The 21,786-nt window shown below is 38.6% G+C and overlaps 1 protein-coding gene and 1 non-coding gene across 3 annotated transcripts in view; both read left to right on the forward strand.

The window, feature by feature from the left end:
* MAN1A2 (mannosidase alpha class 1A member 2) overlaps nucleotides 1-17,121 on the forward strand; it is a 170,558-nt gene extending 153,437 nt beyond the window's left edge. For both annotated transcript variants that reach the window (XM_075559997.1, XM_075560000.1), the window contains one exon: nucleotides 12,818-17,121. In XM_075559997.1, coding sequence (XP_075416112.1) covers nucleotides 12,818-12,950 — 133 coding nt within the window. In that variant the 3' untranslated portion in view covers nucleotides 12,951-17,121. The remainder of the gene's footprint in view (nucleotides 1-12,817) is intronic.
* On the forward strand, nucleotides 8,916-9,046 carry LOC142437822 (small nucleolar RNA SNORA38). The gene has a single exon (XR_012782337.1). It is a non-coding gene; the product is annotated as a small nucleolar RNA SNORA38 (small nucleolar RNA).
* Nucleotides 17,122-21,786: the final 4,665 nt, after the last annotated feature.

Consider the following 21,786-nt stretch of genomic DNA (forward strand, 5'->3'; position numbering starts at 1 on the left):
AATCTGGGCAGAAATTTGTGTGTGTGTCGCTTTTAAAAGTCACATAATTCGAATATTCAAAATGACAAAATTTCAGAAAATTAAAAGAATATGTTAAGAATTTTAAAGAAATAATCAGTTATAGGAAAAGATGTTACACAAGATGTTTACTTCTGTTATAATAACAAGAATTGCTTGGTGCTCATTAAATAAAGATGACACATCCACACAGTAGACAATTGCCAATAATAGTTGCATTTTACAGCCTTTTTAATAACATGGGAAATTATTTATAATCTATGACACGTACATTCATATATAACACAGATGAACTTGTTAATGCATAGTTGAACAACATCATAATGGGCTCTGTGGTCTTGCTTAATTGATGTTATTTGGGTCTTATAAAAAATGTTACACTTTTGCATTCAGAAAAAAATAATATTTGCAGCCATATTTTTCATCTTCAAGTATAGTTGCTGTCTTTCTGTCTGGGATCGAAAGAAAGTTTTTTGAGCTGCAAAAATATTTAGAAGTTATCCAGTCCAACAAACACCATTCTAAACCTCCCCTCCCAAGAGTCCCAGTACTGAAATCCCCTGGTAGTGTACAACTTCCAAAAGCAAGGGCTTTTCCTCTGTACCGCACCTCTGTCTCCCCAGTGCCTCACACATAGTACACAGAAATGCAATGTAATTACCATATATACTCGAATATAAGCTGACCCGAATATAAGTCAAAGTACCTAACTATTACCTAGGAAAACAGAATAATTGATTGACTCAAGTATAAGCCTAGGGTGGAAAATGCAGAAGCTATTGGTGAGTTTCAATAATCAAAACAAATGAAAATAAAATTACTAAAAATTGCGACATCAGTGGGGTAATGCATTTAAATATTTATTTTAAATAAAAACATAAATAAAATGACAAGTCATTTAACATTAGTAAACCAGCACAGTAAGTGGAAAATAGGTTCAACAAAAACAATAAGGTATCAACAATGATACCTTAAGAGTACTATCCCCTGAGCTCAATCAGCAACCAAGCTAAAATGTAAAGAGTTAAAATCCTTCTAAACTGGATTCCTCATCATCATCCGTATCCCAATGCAAAGCTTCAGCTGGTGTGAGGCCATCATAGACGCTTTCCTCACTTAGATCGCCTTCATCACCATCACTGCCGTCATTTTCATACGAAGCGCAGTCTTCACTGCCATCCATAGCATTACTAATACTGCATTTCTGGAAGGCACATCGCACCATGTCTTCTGGAATGTCTTCCCATGCATCATGAACCCACTTTGCTATTAACTCTGTGTCAGGCTTCATGAGATTTCCTCCTTTTGTTAGTCGGGCTTGTCCAGATGACATCCATTCATGCCATATCCTTCGCATACAGTCTTTAAAAGGCTTATTCAAAGATACACGTCGTAGGACGGCTCTGATTGTTTAGATGTGAGTAAACACACATTCAAAGCTCTGCAGTGTCAGCGGAGCTTTGAATGAACAGCAGAGAAACGGCAATCACCCGCGAGATAACGGGCGCTAGTCCCGTTATGAGTGGTGGGGGTGGGATGCCGGGAAGGGGCGCAGCGAGATGTTACACTGACCCGTGTATAAGCTGAACCCCAGTTTTTCAGCACATTTTTTGGTGCTGGAAAAACTCAGCTTATACATGAGAACATACGGTATGTTTTGATGTAGTAAATCAATTTTTAGCCTGTGTTACGTAAAGGAAAATTCTTAAGTTGTTTTTAATTATATCACTTTATTCATACCCAATTGTGTTTTTTAAGATACTCCCTTATCATCCTATATAAAATTTTAAATTGCTCCCTTACTCCCTGTCATTTTCCTAGGTCTACTTTTCTGTATAGCATTTTTCTTCTTACACCATATACCGTGTATACTCTTGTGTAAGCCGAGTTTTCCAGCACATTTTTAATGCAGTTTTTGTGGTAAAATTAAGTGCCTTGGCTGTTTGTTATTCAGGTCAGCTTGTACTTGAGTTATACGGTAATTTCCTTAGTCATTCCTTATCTAGATGGATGTAATTTGGGTATGTTTTGGTTATTAGGGGCCAGGCATAAAGTAGGTGCTTTAATATTAAATACTTATTGGATAAAGGATAGAGTATTTGACTCTCAGGGAGACAGCTGGTAAACGACGATTTTATTTTAGAATATCTTGTGAACATGGCAATAGGTAGGGTGAAGAAAATAACAGACGTTTTATTTCTGGGTTTGGCCTTCAGCCTTGGTCACGGTATTTAGTTTAGTACTATGACGTGGCTGACAGTGGGTCATGGAGTTGATGAAGCTAGAAGGATCAAGGCAAGATGTGCAAACGGGGAGAGAGGCAGGGCAGTAGGTCTGTGGTCACTGGGGAAACAGGTTCAGATGGCCACAAGACAAAGGAAGGCAAAAACGGTGCAGACCTGACTGCCATTGGAACCAGCACAAAGCTGGTAAGCATAAGGCTCAGACACTCGACTCATTGCCATCGAGCGGATGCCGTCTCATAGCAAGCCTAGAGGACAGGGGAGAACTGCCCTTGTGAGTTCCCGAGACGAACTGTTTGCAGGAGTGGAAAGCCCTGTCTTTCTCCTGAGGAGCAGCTGCTGGTTTCAAGTTGCCAACCTTCAGAATTCACCTGGAAGGCTTCTTCAAACAATTGTTGCGCTCCATCAGCAGAATTTCTGTTCAGAAGGTGTACAGTGGAGCCTGTAACTTTTCATTTCTAACAACTTCCCAGGAGCTGCTGATGCTGCTGGTGTTCGAAACCACCCTTCGAGAACCACTTCTGCCTATGGCTCAGTAAACCGACTGAGAATCAAAGATTGGTCTGCACTGACAAGGAAGGTTCAGGACGTGCAGTCATGCAAAGCACTGCTTACCTGTTACACTTAGGTAGTCCAGTCTCCTCGAGAGATGCACTGGATGGCCAGAACCATGGTCTACATGTGCTTAAACAGTGCAAGCTGAACATCAGACTCTGGAATGTGCATAGGCACCCGGGTGCAACGATTTTAGTTTGCCTGCCTTTTTTCTACAGTAGAGGGAGCTACAACCCAAATTGTATTTGTATAACAAGCAGATATAATGTAGTTATTTTCCTTTAAGATCCTTTTCCATTTGTTGCTTTTCCCTAAGGCAATTTTATGGAGGTGTTTTATTTTTTTAAAGTGTGCCCTTTTATTTCTTTTTACATTGTGTGTGTGTGTGTTGTAGGTGAGAGTATACATAGCAAATTTTCCAGTCAATACTTGATACACAATTAATTGTTCCCAGACATTGAGAGAAGCCCCCCACCCCAGTGTGTCAGTACTCACCCTGTCCTCTACTCAGGTTCCCTATTTCCATTCGTCTGATGGCCCTGCCCCTCCCTGTCTTTTCATTGTTGGTTTTGAGGGCCTGTTGCCGTTTTGCTCTTGTATAATTGATTGATCTAAGAAGCACATTCTTCACAGGAGCTATTTTTTGCCTCTGCTCCCATGTTTGATTTGGTAGGTGGCCTCTGGGAATGTCTACAGTTTCAAGTTAGCAGGTTGTCTCTATTAGACTAGTAAAGAGCAGTAGTCTCGGGGCTGGGGCTATCGGGCCCATAGGTCATAGAAAGCCCGAAAAGCATCAGCAATGGGTAACATCACACACCGCACCAAAGAGAAGCAATGCCAGCCATCATGTAAGGGTGACTTGATTAAATGTCACCCCTCTTCCCAGCTCCTTTCAGACCAGTAAGCTTGGTCATTTTTTTGTTGTACGCTTTTAACCCATTCTAACCAGGACCTTCTCCTGTCGTCTTGGCTACGTGAGGTTGGTAGGCTAAGAAACTGCAGTTCATGTGGGGCAATCAGTGCTTGGGATTGATTGTTTCCTTATATCTTTGGTTTTCTGTATTCTGTTTCGCTCAAGTCGGAAGAAGATCAATAGTTGCTTCTTAGATGACACTTTACAAGCTTTTAAGATCCCAGTCACTATTCACCAAAATAGGATGTAGACTCTTGTCTTTTTGAACAGTGTTTTACGACTTGATCTAGATGTCCCCTGCGACTATGGTCCTTGACCTTCAAGTCCAGGAGTGAATCATACATTACGTAGTAATTTTGTATCTGGCTTCTTTTTCAGCATGATGTTTGTGAGATGCCTCTATTTTATTGTATGTATCAATCATTTTTTTTCTTTCTTTTAATGAATAGTACTGTAATGTGTAAGTATTCGACACTTGGTTTTTCCACTCACTTTTTGTAAATCATTTTATAGGGGGCTCATACAACTCTTTTTACAATCCGTACATACATCATTTGTGTCCAGCACATTTGTACATATGTTGGCATCATGATTCTCAAACCACTCACTCTCCACCTGATCCCCTGGCACCAGCTCCTCATTTTCTCCTCCCTCCCCACTCCCCCCAAACCCTTGACAATTTATAAATAATTATTATTTTATCATATCTTATACCATCCGACGTCTTCCTCACCCAGTTCTCCACTGTCCGTCCTCCAAGGAGGAGGTTACATGTAGATCTTGTCGTCTGTTTCCCCTTTCTCCCTCACCCTCCCTCCAACTTTCCCTATCGCCACTCTCACCACTGTTCCTGAGGGGCTCATCTGTTCTGGATTCCCCGTATTTCCAGTTCCTATCCATGTCGGTGTACATCTCCCTGTCCAGCTGGTTATGTAAGATAGAATTAGGATCATGATAGTCGGGGGAGGAAGCATTCAAGAACCAGAGGAAAATTGTATGTTTCATCATTGCTACACTACACTCTGACTGCTTCATCACCTCCCCACAACCCTTCTGCAAGGGGATGTCTCATTTCTCCCAGATGGGCCCTGGGTTCCCAATCTGCACTCGCCCTCACTCACAATGCTATGATTTTTTTTTGTCTTTGATGCCTGATACCTGATCCCTTCAATGCCTTGTCATCTCACAGGCTGGTGTGCATTTTCCATGTGGGTTTTGTTGTTTTTCAGTTAGATGGCCCCTTGTTTATCTTCCAGCTTATGGGACCCCAGATTCTATATATTTTGACAACTGGGCACCATCAGCTTTCTTCACCACACTTGCCCATACACCCGCTTTGTCTTCAGCGTTCGTGTCGGGGTAGGCTGGTGTGCTTCTTCCACGTGGGCTTTGTTGTTTCTTAGTTAGATGGCCGCCTGATTGTCTTCAAGCCTTTAAGACCCCTAATGCTATATCATTTGATAGCCAGGCACCATCAGATTTGTTCGCAACTTTTGCTTATACACCTACTTTGTCTTCAGTGATCTAGTCGGAACAGGCTGGTGTGCTTCTTTCATGTGGGTTTTGTTGTCTCAGCTAGATAGTTGCTTGTTTATCTTCAGGTCTTTAAGACTTTAGGTGCTATGTCTTTTGGTAGCTGGGCACTATCAGCTTCCTTCACCACTCTTGCCTGTGCACCCATTGTCATCAGCAATTATGCCAGGCAGGTGAGCATCTCAGACTGCCGAATAGTTAGAACAGTGTTCTTGTGTTGAGGGAGTACTTGAGCAGGGGCCCACTCTCCATCTGTTTCCTTTCCATTCACTTTTTAATGGTCCCTTAACATTTTAAAGAAAAATCATAAAAGAATAATTCATATTTTTATGAACAAATAGACATCTTGCTCTTTTTCTTTCTGGGAATTCTTAATTTCTAATTTTACTTAATTATGACAAATGATTTCATACTTAGTTGATAATTATAAATTAGATGAAATTACTGACTTAAAAGTAATTTAATCTATTTCACTGTCAAATAACTTGCCATAAGTAAATAAAATTCTGAAATCTTTTAATCTGGTTCTTTCAACATTCAAGTTAACTATCCTTAGTTTATGTTGGCTTTTAAAAAGTTCAAATAAAACTACTTCTTTTATAAACAATTTTATTAATTTTTTTTCATAATTAGCTGAGTTTGCTAATTAACTTTTTTGAGGAAAACATCTTACAATTTAAAAAATAGATATTAATGTATGAATAAAGTCATAGATCCATGATAGACTAAGGGTATAAAATTATTAATTGTAATATCTAAAAGGTAAATATTCATGAGTTTCATTGAGTGTCAGTGTTTTCGTACGTTTGAAAACTTTTATAATAAAAAGTGAGAAAAATAGCTTTCACAAATAACTACTGTTATCTTAATTTGCCTGGCTATAAAGTTATTCTCAGAAAAAGCAAATGAATATGTACTTAGCCAACTAGACTATTAATGCTAGTTCACTCGAGAACAAAGTTCATAGTAGCTTCAAGGATAGATAATGGTTTTATGAACAAAACATCAACAATAGTATGGCTTTTACATTTTGAAGTGCAGGAATCAGTGCTCTAGTTGAAGGTAGGGATCCTTAGACAAAGGAAACATAGTTTGCGAAAGAATGAAACAAAGCCACTGCCCCCTTCCTTTTGCCTTTGATCTTGCTGTAATTGGATCTGAAAGTTAATCTCTGGCCATGTTGTTACTGTTCTTGTAAGTTGCCAGCGAGTCTTACTCAAGCTCTTGGTAATTGAATTAAACGTGTCATATTCATGAGTGTTAGTATGTGTATGTTTCAGTTCATTTTTGTGACTGTTATATCAATCTATCTAATGTCCCACTCTTTCACTGACCCTTCACGTTACTAAATTTGGTGTGCATTTTGAGAGCATGATTTTTCAGCTGGGTAAAAAAAGTATCTTCAAGTCCCTGGTTCTCTGCTTACTTATCCTTGAAGGCTGATTTGCACAGTAAGTCCAAGTAATAAGTAGTAAGTATCAACTCTCAGACAGGAGGCCTTTAGTGGTTCTATCACAAGGCCAGTGGTTCAAATTCATCAGCCTTTGCATGTCAGCAAGCTGTGGCAGTCTGATCTGTAACAATTACAGCCTTGGAAACCGTAGGGTCCACTCTTTCCTACTGGAATCAGCATGAGGACGATGGGTAGCTTCTCAGAATGATACTGTTTAAGACCCAAAACACATGTAAACTATACTCCACCCATGAGAGGCTTATGGTCGATACCAACTCTCCTTTTTGTAGACATATAAAAGTGTAAAGTGTTTATGTATTCAAGTGCTGAAATGTATAAGGTAGCATGTGAATGTTTTAGCATGGTGGGTGAATTATGACTACTAGGTTATCAGGTTGAAACCACTATCCTATGAAAGGGTGCAGTCTTGGCAACCCACAGGGCCATTTCTTTAGAGTCACAAGGAGCCAGCAGCAGCCCAAAGGAATGAGTTTGTTTTGTTAGTATAACCAGCCCTAGCTATGCAGTGATTAAGCACTTAGCTGCTAACTGAAATGATGGCAATGTAAACTGACCTAAAAGTTCTGTGGGGAAATGACCTGATGATCATCTTCTTTTAAAGATGACAGATAAGAAAACCCTATAAGCTGTTTCTACTTTATCACATGGAGTCAGCATGCATTGTAATTGGCACCCTGCAATAACATAGTCATGAAGAAAGATTGAAATGCTGCTACGTGATTTATAAGATCCTAATGGGTGCGGTGAAGCAGAAAAGATGGATCCAGTCTGAAAAATAAATGCTGCCTTATAAGAAGACTATTAGAAAATTATCCTGACTAAAGATTATTCCCTAGGAAAACTGTGCAAGGTGAAATTCTAGACTCAAATCAAGAAGCAGGGGCATGCGGACCTGAAATAGAATCAATCCTGAGATAGGAGGCAGAGAACCTACACTTCAATCCAGTTCTTCTACCACCCCTTAGGGCTTACACAAGGATTGGAATTAATGGGAAACAAAAATAACAGGAAACTATATGTTAAATAAATGCATAGTAGATATAAAAATCTAAATTAAACCTTTAACATGAAAACTATAATGCAGTCATTGAAAAATATACTGGATAGGATTAATAGCAGAGTAGACATGGCAGAGGAAAGATCATTGATTTGAAGACAGCAATCGAAACTACCAAAACGAAATAAGAGGAAAAAGAATTTTTTAAATGAAAGAGCATCAGTGAGCTGTGGGACAGCTCCAAGTGGCTTATCATATACAAGGGAACCTCAAAAAGTTTGTAGGAAATATAATTAAAGAATTTTTTGAAGTGCCTTTATGAAACTAGAATCTTTAAAGATATGGCAGAGCATAGAGACAAAGCATTGAAGAAATAATGGTCAAAATTTCCCCAAACTTGATGTAAATCATACATCCAAAGATCAAAAACTCTGCAAGCCCCAAACACCAGAATCATGCATAAATTTTCATCATGACCCAACAGAATGAAATTGCTCAAAATTAGTAATAAAGAAAAAGATGGTAAAGCAATCACAGGACAGTGACAGCTGTACAGAGAAGAGATGATAGCACATACATACAGGTGATGGCAGCGTTCTCACCAGAAACAAAATCCATATCCCTCATGAGCACAAAATTAAAATATCTAAACCAAATTTTAGCAAATCAAGTTCAACATATTATTGTATAATATACTATGAGGACTTGGTTTACATCAGATAACAGTTGGTTTGGCATTTGAAAATCTATGAATGAACTAAAATAGAAAATCACATGATCATGTTAGGGTAGACACAAATGTCATTTGACAAAATCTATAGTCTGTGGTAGAAATTCTCATCAACTAGGAATAGAAGAAAACTTCCTCAATCTAAAACAGACATCAGTAAAACTCCTACTAAAATGCTTTCCTTGTAAGGTCAAGGAAATGACAAGTATGTCTGCAGTCATCACTTTGGTCCAACATTGTATTGGAATTTTCTGGCCAGTGCACTCAGACCAAAAAATAAGAAAAGAAAAGACAACCAGACTGGGAAGGCAAATGGTCTTTTTTCGTTGATGACATGATTGCCTATATAGAAAACCTTACGGCATTCACACACGCGTGCGCGCGCACACCCCTATGAGAACTAATGATTGAATTTTGCAAGGTTGCAGATACATATTAAAATCAATTGTACATCCTTCTACAAAGGTGTGTATGTGGTTCCCTGTCCTTAGACAAGTAAGAATTGGAGGCAAAGAAATAGGAACTTGGAAAAGTCTAGGGCCAGTTTGCTCCTCGAAGGCACCATTGCACCCATCCCACATTGAAAAAAATTAAATAAAATCAATGAGAAATGCTACCAATTAACAACCAGAAATTGAAAAGGGGGGAAAAAAACACCAACATAAAATATTTGGGCATAAATATTAAGAAAACATGTTAAAGATATATACACTGCAATCAAAGACAAATTGAAGAACAATACCAAAGGAAGCAGAGATCTTTTTCATGATTCTGAAGATTCGGTATTGTTAAGATGTTTATTCTAAGTTGATTTGTACAAGGGTCCTTCAAAAAGCTCATGGGAAAGTCCTATTAATTTTGAATTCCATTTTCCATGAACTGTTTGAGTCCCTCTTGGATTCAATGCAGTCTCAATCAAAATCTTAACAGGCTTTTTTTTTTTAATAGAGAAATTGGTAAACATTTAAAATGTCATGTGGAAATCCAGAAGACCTAAAATAATCCAAAAAAGTTTGAAAACTTACTCTAGCTTATTTTAGGAGTTACTAGAAAAAAACAACAATCAAAATAGTGAAGTGGTAGTGTAATGTAGGTAAATAGGCCAACGGAACATAGAATTCAGAAAGAAAAAAACATACACAGGTGGACAGTTGACTTTTGACAAATGTACAAAGGCCCAAAGATAGTGCAATGAGAGAGGATAGAGACTAATAATTAAAACTAACTGAAATGGAATTCTTTATGCAAAATAAAGAAATTATGTCATTCAATCTGCTATTTGAAAGACATTGTCAAGAGGATCAAAAGGCAAGCCACAAACGTCATTAAAATCTTTGCAAAACATATCTGGAATGTATAAGGCAGTTTCAAACCTCAATACTAAGAAAACACACAACACAATTTAAGACCTAGCAAATTATTTGTATAGACACTCATGCAAAAAAGAGGATATAAGGATGGCAAATAAGCACATGAAAAGATGTTCAGCATCATTAGCACAAATTACAAGTACAATGAGACACTCCTACGCACCAACTAGAATACTAAATACACTCACACCTGAGAGGATGTCCCTCGTTCCTGTGTGCCCTAATCATTCATTGCAATGTATCTTGTTGCACAACGTAAGATGATGACTACACACATGGACTTTATCACATTGCATACAGAGGAATCAAATAGACTACATCTGTGGAAATACATGCTGGAGGAACTTAAAGTCATCGTCCAGATCAAGCCACACAACAGACCCTCAATGGCTCATATTGCAAGTTCTATTTGAAGCTGAAAGAAAACAAGTCGATGAGAGCCAAAGTACAACCTGAATCTATCCCACTTGAAATTAGAGACCATTTCAAGAATATATTTGACACATTGAATACTGTTTTCTAAAGACCAGATAAATTATGGGATGACATCAAGGAGATACAGGAAGAAAGTAAAAGGTCATTAAAACAACAGGAAAAACAGACAAGATGAAAATGAATGTCAGACGAGATTCTAAACCTTGTTGCCATGTATAGAGAAGAACTGATGAAATAAGAACTGAGCAGAAAATCTCAAAGAGCAGATTTAGAAATGTATATAAAATTATAATGGATAAAATTATGTTATGATAATATATTCTAACAAGATAGGCAAGGCCCATGGACTAGATGAAGAAGAACATGACATCAAGATTGGAGGGAGGCTAATTAACAACCTATGCTATACAGATAACAACTTGCTGAAAAGCCAGGAAGACTCAAGGCACTTTTTGATGATCGAAGACTGCAGCCTCCAGCCTCACTAGAAAGAAAATAGTTGGACCAGAAGCAACATCATGATGAACAGATAAAGCTTGAAGTTGTTAAGAATTTCACTTTACTTGTTTTCATAGTCCATGCCCATAGAAGCAGCAGACAAAGAAGTAAACAGGGTCTTGCATTGGGTAAATCTGCTGCAAAAGGCATGTTTAAAGTGTTAGGAAACAAAGATGTCACTTTGAAGATTGAGGTGTTGCCAGGCCCAAGCACAGGAAATTTCGTTGCCTCATAATGCATGTGAAAGCTGGACAATGGAAAAGGGGAACACGAAGAAGTGAAGTGTTTGAGTAGAGACTTTTCTGGTGGTGTTGGGGAAGAATACAGACTTTGCCTTGGACAGGCAGAAGAATGAACACAGCCCAAGTACAGTCTAAGTGCACCTCAGACTTGAGGAGAAAATAGTGTCTCACACCCGTTGGCCATGCTGTCAGGTAGAGCCAGTTTTCTGGAGAAGGCCAGCAGTGTCGGGGACCAAGGAAGACCCTGGATGAGATGGACTTGACTGCAACTGTGGGCTCGAACATAGCACTTGTTGTGAGGATGGTGCGGGGCCAGGCAGTGTTTGCTATGAGTCCGTTCTGGCTCAATGACTCCTGCAAACAACAGTCAAACCACAGAGATCCCTGGGTAGTATAAAGGGTTAACAACTAACTACTAGTCAAAGGGTTGGCACTTCAAACCAATCCTGAGAGATGCCTAGCAGTCAGTCTGCTGCCGAAAGGTCGCAGCCTCGAAAACCCTGTGATACAGTTCTCACTCTGCACACATGGGGTTACCACGAGTCATCGCATTGTGTTTACTTGAATCCTTTTATTTAAAGGATGGTTTAAAAATAATGGATTCCTTAGGTAGTAAGGAATAGTTACCACAATCAATTCCTAACCAAAAGGTTGGAGGTTCCAGTTCACCCCTAGGTACCTCAGGAAAAGCCCTGGCTATCTTCTTCCCCAAATGGAGCCATTCAAAACGCCATGCTTTATAGTTGTACTCTCCAACGTGGGGTGGCACCAGGAGCTGGGAACTACTCCAGGCCATCTGGTAGAGTTTGGGGTTTTGATTTTTAATAATGATACTAAGATTTGTGATCTAGAATTTTCACATTCCTCACCTTACTGATTTTATAAAATTCGACTCAATGGGAGTGAGTTCATTGTAGTTTTTCTTAAAAAGAAAGAAACTTAGGCCAACCCAAGAAATGATCCATGAGACTCTCCAAGGCCCAGCTAATTGTTCCAAAGTCAAAAGTTAGAGCCCAAATCTTCTGACTCCATGTCTTATAGTTTGATGACTCCCCTACTAGTATTCAGATTAGACTGTGCTTAACATTATAGGTAAGATTCGTTGTGTATATTAACTCTTATTTTAATTTCTAAGTGGTTGTACAACTTGAAGTGCTGGTGGGGATCCTTGCTTTCATATAAGCAGTGCTGTCATCCAGTCTCCACTCTCACTGAGTTGACTCTGACTACCGCACAGAATAGGACTATAGACAGTAGAACTGCTCCTGTGGGTTTCACCAGGACTTCTCTGTCACCCAATACCAGGGGTAATTATTTAACCTTCCATGAAACTGGGACTTTTTGACAAAGTTGTCTGGAACCTGTAGCAGCTTGAAGTACTTTCTCCAAGAACTGCAAAATACTAACGATGTATTTGGAGGAATAGTGTCTAAAAGTTCTTACTTTGTCCAATAATGTGCTTTATGTGTTTCTACCAGTGTTTTTAAATAGCCGGGAATTTACTAGATGCGATTTTTAAGAGAATGTCTTTCTTGTTTTATGCGCTTCTGCTAGGTATATGGATTTTCCTGTTGTTTTGCTAATGTCGTATTATAGGACTACTTGCTTGTGCTTTACTGGATTTTTCTACTCTAGAACGCATGGTTTGTGTGTTTTTGATCATTTGAGCAATTGAAATTTAGACTGATACTATGTGATGTATTTTTCATCTCAGTTGCTCAAAATAGGTTGTGGGTTTCCTTTGCCATTAGAATTGATGTCGCTTGATAGTCTTGTTGAATTCTAATTGAAGTTCTCTTTTACTTTCAGATATTTGTATCTGCTGTTTTCTGGTGATGACCTTTTACCTTTAGACCACTGGGTGTTTAATACAGAGGCGCACCCTCTGCCTGTGTTACACTTATCCAATACCACGCTTTCAGGAAATGCTGCTGTTCGATGAAAGCAGCCCCCCGAAGGGCCATTCTCACCTGTGTCTTGTTTACATGGACCACTATGGAAGTATGCCGGCCGGGGGCTCTCGGAGACCTGGACTGTGAAGTCAGCACGGCCGAGTAAAGAGTGACTCTTCCTTGCAAGAATTTCAACTTGTACATACATCAACTTTGAAATTATTCCATTTTATACCTGACCAAAACAAGTTCCGGTACGTGTAGGACAGGGACCTGATGAACTTTGGTTCTTAATGGAATGGTCACTGAGGTATGATGCCTATTATTACTACGTTGTTTGTAGAGTCCTGAGCCTTGGAGCCTCGGCATCATCAGAACAAAGCAGGAGTATGGACAAGGCCTTGCAGGAGTACAGCCGGCCATTGGAACCAGTTATATATTTGTTTCCTCCCTCAGTGGAGCAGCTTTCAAATCAATTATTTACACATTGCTTAATCCATTCTCCATTTTAATATTGGGATGAATTAAGGGGTTTTTGTTGTTGTTGTTGTTGTTAAGTACTGAAGTACTTAGCCCTGTCTGATTTTTCAAGTTCCCCATTAGATGACCAGACTGGCAGCCATTTCAAATCCCAACCTAATTTGTTCATATATCTTGGTTAAAATTAAATTTCTCTGGGGGCATGATCTCACAAAGAATACTGCTCAAGTTTTTGTCTCCATTTGGAATCATAAAGTGCTTTTTATCATAGCCACTATTTCTGAGCCTGGGTTTGGAATTTTTTGCATGTCGTTGAGTCAAGTGTTGGTAGCATGAAAAATGCGGGGGAAAGGCTGTAGACCATTCCCTTGAAACCTGTTCTAAGAGAAAGCCTTGGTTTTGTTGGTGGGAAATTATTTTTTTCCAAACCAGCAAATCTACCAAGTAAATTTTACCCACTTTATCCTTATTATAAATTTAGTATAGTTACTCAACTAAACAGCTTTTATTATGTGGCTTTACAAAACATCCTGTACCATATGTGGCTTTGAATTTGCCTTGATGAGAAACACTGCTATTATGATTTATTAAATCAGAAACAAAACAGAAACTTCCTTGATTTGACCTGGGTAAGGGAGAAGGAGACGATGATCTCATCAGAACAAGCTTCTCAAAAGTATTTTTGTAAACAACTTAATTCAGTATTTTCTCCAAGGACACAAATTAATCCAAAGAGTTCATCAGAAAGCTTCAAAATACATTTTCATGGTAAAAATGTGGTGCAATGACCATGTTTCATGTAACTTGAGATACGTGTCTAAGGGTCTTTCTCTTACCATCAGTGGGTTTTGCGGTGGTAATTCTTGTAGAAGAAATGTCTAGTTTTCTCTTTAATGGCACAGGCAAACTTAAATTTTATCAAGGACTATAATATAAATGTGGAATGCTTATAATTTTGTCTCACTATGTAAGACACTTTCTCCTCTTGTTTAGTACAATCAGCCACCATTGACATTAATAAAAGTTGGAAATATTGTAATTAATATTTACTCTGAATTTAAAAGATTTCATGAAACAGTATTTGCAGATAGCTAACATTGCAATTCTGAAGTCTTCTTTCCTTATTTTGATAGCTTTTCTTCCCAGTTCTATTAGCATGTAAATTTAAATTGGGAAAAGACTGTGAATTAACATAATTAAATATTCCCTAAGGTTGATCATTTTACACCATAGTGAAACAGTCCACACAGTTCAACAGATCATCAATAAATAACCAACCATAATTTTTTCAGTTTACTTTGACAATAAGCAAACAACCTGTTGCATTCTTCAAATCCTTAAGCGTTCAATTTTATCACATGTTTTGAATGTGTGATGCCTTTTACTACTTGAAAAAAATAATTTTAAAATGAGAAGAGTAGAGTGCTTTAATATGACTTTAGAAGAAAAAGAGAAAGTATTTGGGTTATTTTTTTTTAATTACCTTCATCCTAAAAATAGCACAAGCCCACTTCTGAGTCATTGAAGACAAGTGATCTGGCAAAGACCCAGAGCAGCTGCACGAATGGCCGTGCGCTCTCCCTCATTTGACTTGAGGAGAAAGCAGAGAAAATGGGACCTTCATGGTTCCTTGGGATGCCTCAAGTGATGGGAGGCAGAACCTCCCACCCCAACTATTCTGCTTGTATTACTGGAGCTTCAGAGAAGACAAAGAGTATCCAAGCAGGATTAGTTCTGGTAAGAGCAAAGAAGCGGAGAAGGACAAAAGGTAGGGTTTTCTTCCCCTGCCTTCCCTATGGCAATGAGGAGACTAGAGCTCAGAACGATGCTTCCATTTTCTCGTGTCTGAATACCAAAGGCAATTAAAGTCAGCTACAAATGACTTGCCAGTGTTATGTTTTCTTTTTGTGATACGTTGATTATTTCTTCCAAAATCAATCTTTATCCCCTGTTCTGCTTAGTTTCTAAGGGTATTGTTATCATTGTTATGTTTTGCTTTCTTCTGTTCTTTGCCTTTGCATTTATAGATCTTATTACTCAGGATAAATACTTACTGAATTTCTAAGACCCTTTGCAAAGAGCCCAGAAGGCTCCTTTCTAAAGGGGCTTCTTCAGAGAGCCAACACCTCGCCTTATGCCTTTGGCGCAAATGTGCAGAATAGGTCAGTTGGGACATGAGAGGAAAAACAACCACCCTCTACCTTCTCCATTTATTTGTCTCCAGTTTAGAGTCACCGTTTCAGTTCAAACTGGGCTTATTCTTCTTCAACCAGTATAAAGTTGTCACGACCACGGGAATGCAGTCCTAATCAGAAAGAGCTCTCAGTACAGAGCAAGAGGCCCCCGTCAGGGGTTCTTTCTTTCTGGTGGGTTGCGCATATGTGCTGTTGTGTTTTTCTAACATGAGCTTACTGCCGTCTTTGAGCAGATGTTCAAATGTAAAAGGAAAACCTGACTGTTGAAGGAGTATATCCTTTTTGTGGGTTAATGACATGGGAAGTCAGTGATGTCATCTTGCACAACCTAGAGCCTCATTTGGTAGATTTCACCCAGGCAGTTTGAAATTTTGACTACCACCTCATATTCTCCATTATCCATTGCCAAAGTCTTTGTCAAAACTATGTATTTGTTGGTAAAAGATTATACTTACAATTCTCATTATGCAGTTTCTCCTTGGCCTGAATTTCTTTGAATGTGCGTTTGAGAGAATGAGTGACAAACACAGAGTACCTAATACCTGTCAGGCATTGTGCTCGCCACTTTCAAGCATTAGACCAGCACAGCTGTTTCCAGTGGCATTTTCTGTATGAGAGTAAGTCATAGCATTTAAAGCTGTTTTCCAGTGTGAATTATGTTACAAGATCCTTAATTTCATATTTCATTTAAGTTAAAGAGGTAAAGAAAGGTTTATAATATATTTTAATCAATGTGTTACTGTCTAATACTGACAGCTGAATTGTAGTTAATAACTAAATCTTGTGGGAAATGTCAAAGTAATTGACCTATAAAGCAACTTGGACTAAAATATTTACTTTAGAAATAAACACATTCTTATTTTGCTATTTCACTTTACATAATTAAAAAAATTAATGTTTTTACAGAAGTGCTGTTTATTTCATATTTAAAATGTGTCGCAATCCATGGGTAATAACTTGCCGTTGTAAATTGTTTTTTGCTCCAGTATGGGTCCTACACTAGTCTCATGGTTTTAATCTAAAGGAAACCATACTAAGATAATTCTAAGTTCCAAATAGTAATTCCTAGTATAGTATTTTGAATTCTTATTTTTCTTACTGTTTTCTTGCCCTCAAATTAGCTCGCCTCTTATCTTTATCCACTCTTGGCATAGATATCAACATGAATACAACTGTACACAGATTTCTAATACTGCCTGTGTTTTAGGTAGTTATTGTTTTGGGCTGCACACATTCTAAGCAGAATATTAGAGTCACTAAGTATAATATGGAGATGTTTATGTGTAATTATTCTGATTTTGAAACACTGGTAAAGATGATGTCCTTGTACCTCAGCTCACTGGCATCATGATGAAGATGCTGTGTGTGGTATATAATAGGTTAGCAACCTTTTGTGAAGGGGACCATATAATAAATATTTTGGGCCTTGCAGGACATATGATTTCTTCTTCAACTCAATCCTGCTGTTGAGACATTAAAGCAGCCACAGATAATATGTAAATGAATGGTCGTAACTATTCCAATAAAACTTTTATTTGCAAAAACAGATGGAAGGCTGGATTCATCCCTCAGACCACAGTTTCCTAAGTTTGCCATCCCCGATAACAGGTTTAATTTGTGAACAACCTTTTTATTCTGGGTCTCTTTTTGATTTTGATTTCCATAATTAATTTTTAAAGATGTTTGCATTCATTTTAAAGTATTTGCTTATGTACAGTTATATGTATTTGTGTAATTTAAAGCTCTCTCTCTCGCTCTCTCTCTCTCTCCCTTTTTAACGTCTTGAAAGTAGGTGAGCATCTCTAAGTCTGTTTAAAAGCCCGGGTGATGTAAGTGTAATGAAAGAAGCATGCATGCCATCGGCTCAGGTCTTTGCCTTGCACTGGATCTAGTGCCACGGCCCCAGAGCCCTCTTTTAAAAGGACGGGCGACTCTGGTGTCAAGGTATTATCTTTTCTCCCAAGTTCTGCCTGCTCATTGACATTCAACCAGGACTGCAGATTTCTGGAGCTGCAGATATTTCTCAAATTGGGTACATTTGTAAGCCCTACCAGAAGGCCAGAATTAAGTATCTCGTTTTTGTGCTGTAGAAACCATCCAGTTGACATTTTTTTAGGAAACAGAAAGTGTTCTGTGCCGCATTTGCCATTTGGTAGCCACTTTTCCACTTTTCCTTCTAGACTGCAAACGACTGCTGATCCTGGTGCCCCGAGGCGGCCTGCACCCAAAAAGGGCAAAGGAAGCAGGTATCCCTTCCTCCTCTGGCATCACTCTCCTGCACCTGGACCCCTACAAGTTAGTGGCTCAGTTCAGGCATTAGTTCATGCATCCTTTTTGTGAAGAATAAAACATTCTCCATCTACAGCCTTATGCTTCCACTGTTTCATCCCTTTTACACTTGGCTTGAATTCAGCAATTGCAGAACTCATAAAATTACATGACACCATATCATTAGAATATACATTTGCAATGCACCAATCATTTAGAAAGACAACAGATTTTTTCCACCAGGGAATTAATTAAACAGCCCGCCGTTTTTAAAGCGTTCAAAGAAGGGCATGCCTGCATTCAGAGTGACAGAGGGAGTCATGACGTATTGTCTCGCCACATCAGAATATGAACTGCCTTTCAGTTCAGAGTGGATGTTACGTGGGAATACACAAACACATACACCTATACACACTTTAGTATCCGGACGATTTTGAACCAATGTCTTGCAACTATCCACATGCTCTTGAAAAATACTGAGCAGAAAAATTCCACAGAGATAATCTCAGCTCCTTGTTAGGAAAAGGGTTTTAATTTTTGAAAATTTTAGGAAATACTTTTTTCTGAAATAATGGAAATGAAGTATCCCCAACTGTAACTATATTGGACTTGGAGGTTGAAATGCCATTCTACAATCTCACTGATCTCAATTAGTAAGGGGGTACCTATAACATCTGACGTCAGATACCTACCTGCTGGCCGCTCCTGAACTGGTTTCCTGTCATGTCCTCCATGAGTAAGTTTTACAATACACTACTGTATATTAAATAAAAATGTTCTTTAACTGAGAAAATCTAAGTTTCTTTTTCTTTTCTATCCATTGGCAATACCACAATTGAATCTTCCCCTCTAGCGCAGCAGCATTGGCCACTAAGTAGCTGGTTGTCTTCAGTCTCTCACATGGGGAGAATAGTCTTTTGATTCAGCTAATCTTTGCCTATCTCGGTGCTCTAGAAAGATTAACTTGCCCAGAAAATAGCTTGCCTAAAGATTTTTTTGTTTTTCTACTCCAATTGGTTTTAGAAAACAAAGTCTAGGCCTATATAACAACCTCGTCGTACACAGTGCCTGCTCATCCTAGTCTAGTTTCTAAAATCATCGAGCTTCACGACTGCCTCAGCCTCTGGACCTTATTCTGACACATTAAAATCGGACCTGACCCTGCTTAAGCAATTCTTGTGCAAAAATAGGCCTGAGGCCCTTGAAGAATAGGATCAGCTGGACTAAAAATAGTGGTTTCATTGATTACTGCTGCTTTCAGTGCACAGGAAGTTAAAATCCTCCACCTTAAATAAAGTCAGGGAGAACCTTCTAAAATAGCAGCCTCTTGGCATTTGCGGGGTCTGATTGTAACTTCCACAGTGGATTTCACCTTGATCAAAATTGTAAATTGAGTCGAAATCAAAGGCAGCTAGTGGTTTGTTTGTTTTTTTAGGCAGCTAGTTTTTGTTTTGTTTTTTACAATATGGATGTATCAGGATTTACTGTGTAACAGGAACAATTAAATAATCAGGTAAATGTGAAAAGGAGAAAAAGAGCTTTAATAATTATACTTTTATATAATTTGGGGCTTCTTTTTATCTGCCAGGTACTGAAATCTCTATGATTATTCCATTGAGCTGCAAAGAAACTATCAACCTAGGAATAGCAATCACCTTACATTTATAGCTTTAGATTTGACATGTTGGTTGACTTTAATCAAATTGCTTATACCTGCCAAGTCTCCTTTTTGTTGTAAAATGGGGCTAATAAAGGACTCTTATGAGAACTCAATGAGAAAAATCCACATACCTGGCCCTGGGCAAGTTAACAACTGTGGGTGTTCATTGCCAGGAGTTGGGAGTAATCTTTGCTAAAAGAACAGGAAAAATATTAAAAGATGGAATAGGACCAAGAACGTTGTATATTTTTAAAAAGGCAACTAAAGTCCAAAAGGAATGAAACAGCACTGGGATTACCTTTGAGACGGTCCTCCAGGTTCACTGTTCATGACTCTGAACTAAGTCTAGTGCCGGTTTTATAGTCAGGGAAAGAAATTAATGACGTGTGAATATAGTCAAAATACATATGAACCCAGATAGTCATAATGCAGATGAAGCAGATAATCTCCAAGAGTTATTTTTTTCTTAACGTACAGATGCAGGAAAATAGGCACTAAAGGTTAACGGCTTATCTCCGTGGGGTAAGGACAGAAGCACATTAGTTATTTTGCCATTTATTTAACTTAGAATAATTAACACTTAATTTATGTGTGATTTGCATAAGAAAATTTCCCCATTACAAGTATACAATGTAATGATTTTTAGTAAATTTAATAGTTTTACAACCACTTCACAATCCAGTTTTCCCCATCAACCTCAAATGATGCCTATTTGCAATCAAACTATTTCCATCACAGGACCAGGCAACCACTAATCTCTTCTTTCTCTTGATTTGTATGATAAATGCAATCATACAATATGTGGTCTTTTGTCTGGTTTCTGTAACTAGCTTGTTGTCTTCAAGGTTCAGCCATTCTGGAGTGTAAGTATCACTTTTCCCATTTTGCTGCCATTGGGATCATTTCAACCTCGGGACTGTAATGAGCAGTGCTGCTATGGGCACCTGTGCGCAGGTGTTCCTCAGATACTGCAGGTGCACTCTAGACCCCAGAAGTAGAGTGAGTGCTGCAGTCAAGGAAGCCCCAGGAGTTTCTGGTTTCCCGTTGCATATCAGCGTCATGTGTGCACACTGTACTGTAATCTGTCAGTGTGAGGTAACATTTAAAAAGCTTGAACTACTGTAAGAGATAACCAAAAAATAGTAAAGAGGCATGAAGTGAGCAGTGCTGTTGAAAAAAATGGCATCATGGACACATTGCCACCTGCCTTCAATTTGTGAACAAGAACAACAGAAGTCTGCAAAACACTATGAGGTGAAGTATGATAGAACATTCCCATATGAGTCCAGAAAACACACATGTATTAGTTTTCCTTTTTCTATGGGTCTATATCTAGCAGTGGAATTGCTGGGTCATACAGTTAATTCAAGCCTCAAGTTTCAATATTGAAGGATTCTATGGACAAAATATTGAATTATGCAGGAAATATCAAAAGCAGATGGAATACACAGAGTCACTATCAAAAAGAACTAGTCAACATAACCAGTGGTGCTGCAGGAAGAAGTTCAAGCTGTACTAAATGCATTAGCCAAACACAGGCCCCAGGACGTAATGGAGTACCCAATTGACACGTGTCAACAAGCTGATGAAACCCTGGAAGCAACCAATGGTTGCCGCTGTACATTGACAGGGAGCCGCCTGAGGTTCAGCCTAGATTCAGAAGAGGATGTGGAACAAGAGATATTATTGCTGATGTGAGGTAAATCTTGACTGAAAGGAGGGAATACCAGGAAGATGTTTATTTGTGTTTTATTCCAGGGACTAGACTTTTTGGGCTATAACAAACATTGAGTAACTTAGAGAAGAATGAGAATTGCAGGACACTAGACTGTGCTCGTGCAGAACTTGTACATGCCTCAAAAGGTAGTTTTGAGAACAGAACAAGGAAATGCTGCACAGTTTAAAATCAGGAAAGGTTTGCAACAGGGCTGTATCTTCTCACCATACTTATTCAGTTAGTATGCCAAGCCATTGATCAGAGAAACTGAATTATATGAAGAAGAATGCAGCATCAGGATTGGAGAAGGGTTTATTAACAACCTGAGATAAGGCAGATGACACAACTTTGCGTGCTGAAAGTGAGGAAGACTTAAAGCACTTGCTGACGAAGATCAAGGACTGCATCCTTCAGTATGGATTACAACTCAATGTCCAGAAGACCAAAATCTTCACAATTGGACCAGTAGGTAGCATCATGGTAAATGGAGAAAAGAGAAAAATTGTCGAGGATTTTTGTCCTCCTTGGGATCCACAATCAATGCTTGTGGAAGCAGCAGTCAAGAG

The sequence above is a fragment of the Tenrec ecaudatus genome, chromosome 1, assembly GCF_050624435.1.
Source record: "Tenrec ecaudatus isolate mTenEca1 chromosome 1, mTenEca1.hap1, whole genome shotgun sequence".
In the NCBI taxonomy this organism is placed as follows: Eukaryota; Metazoa; Chordata; class Mammalia; order Afrosoricida; family Tenrecidae; genus Tenrec; species Tenrec ecaudatus.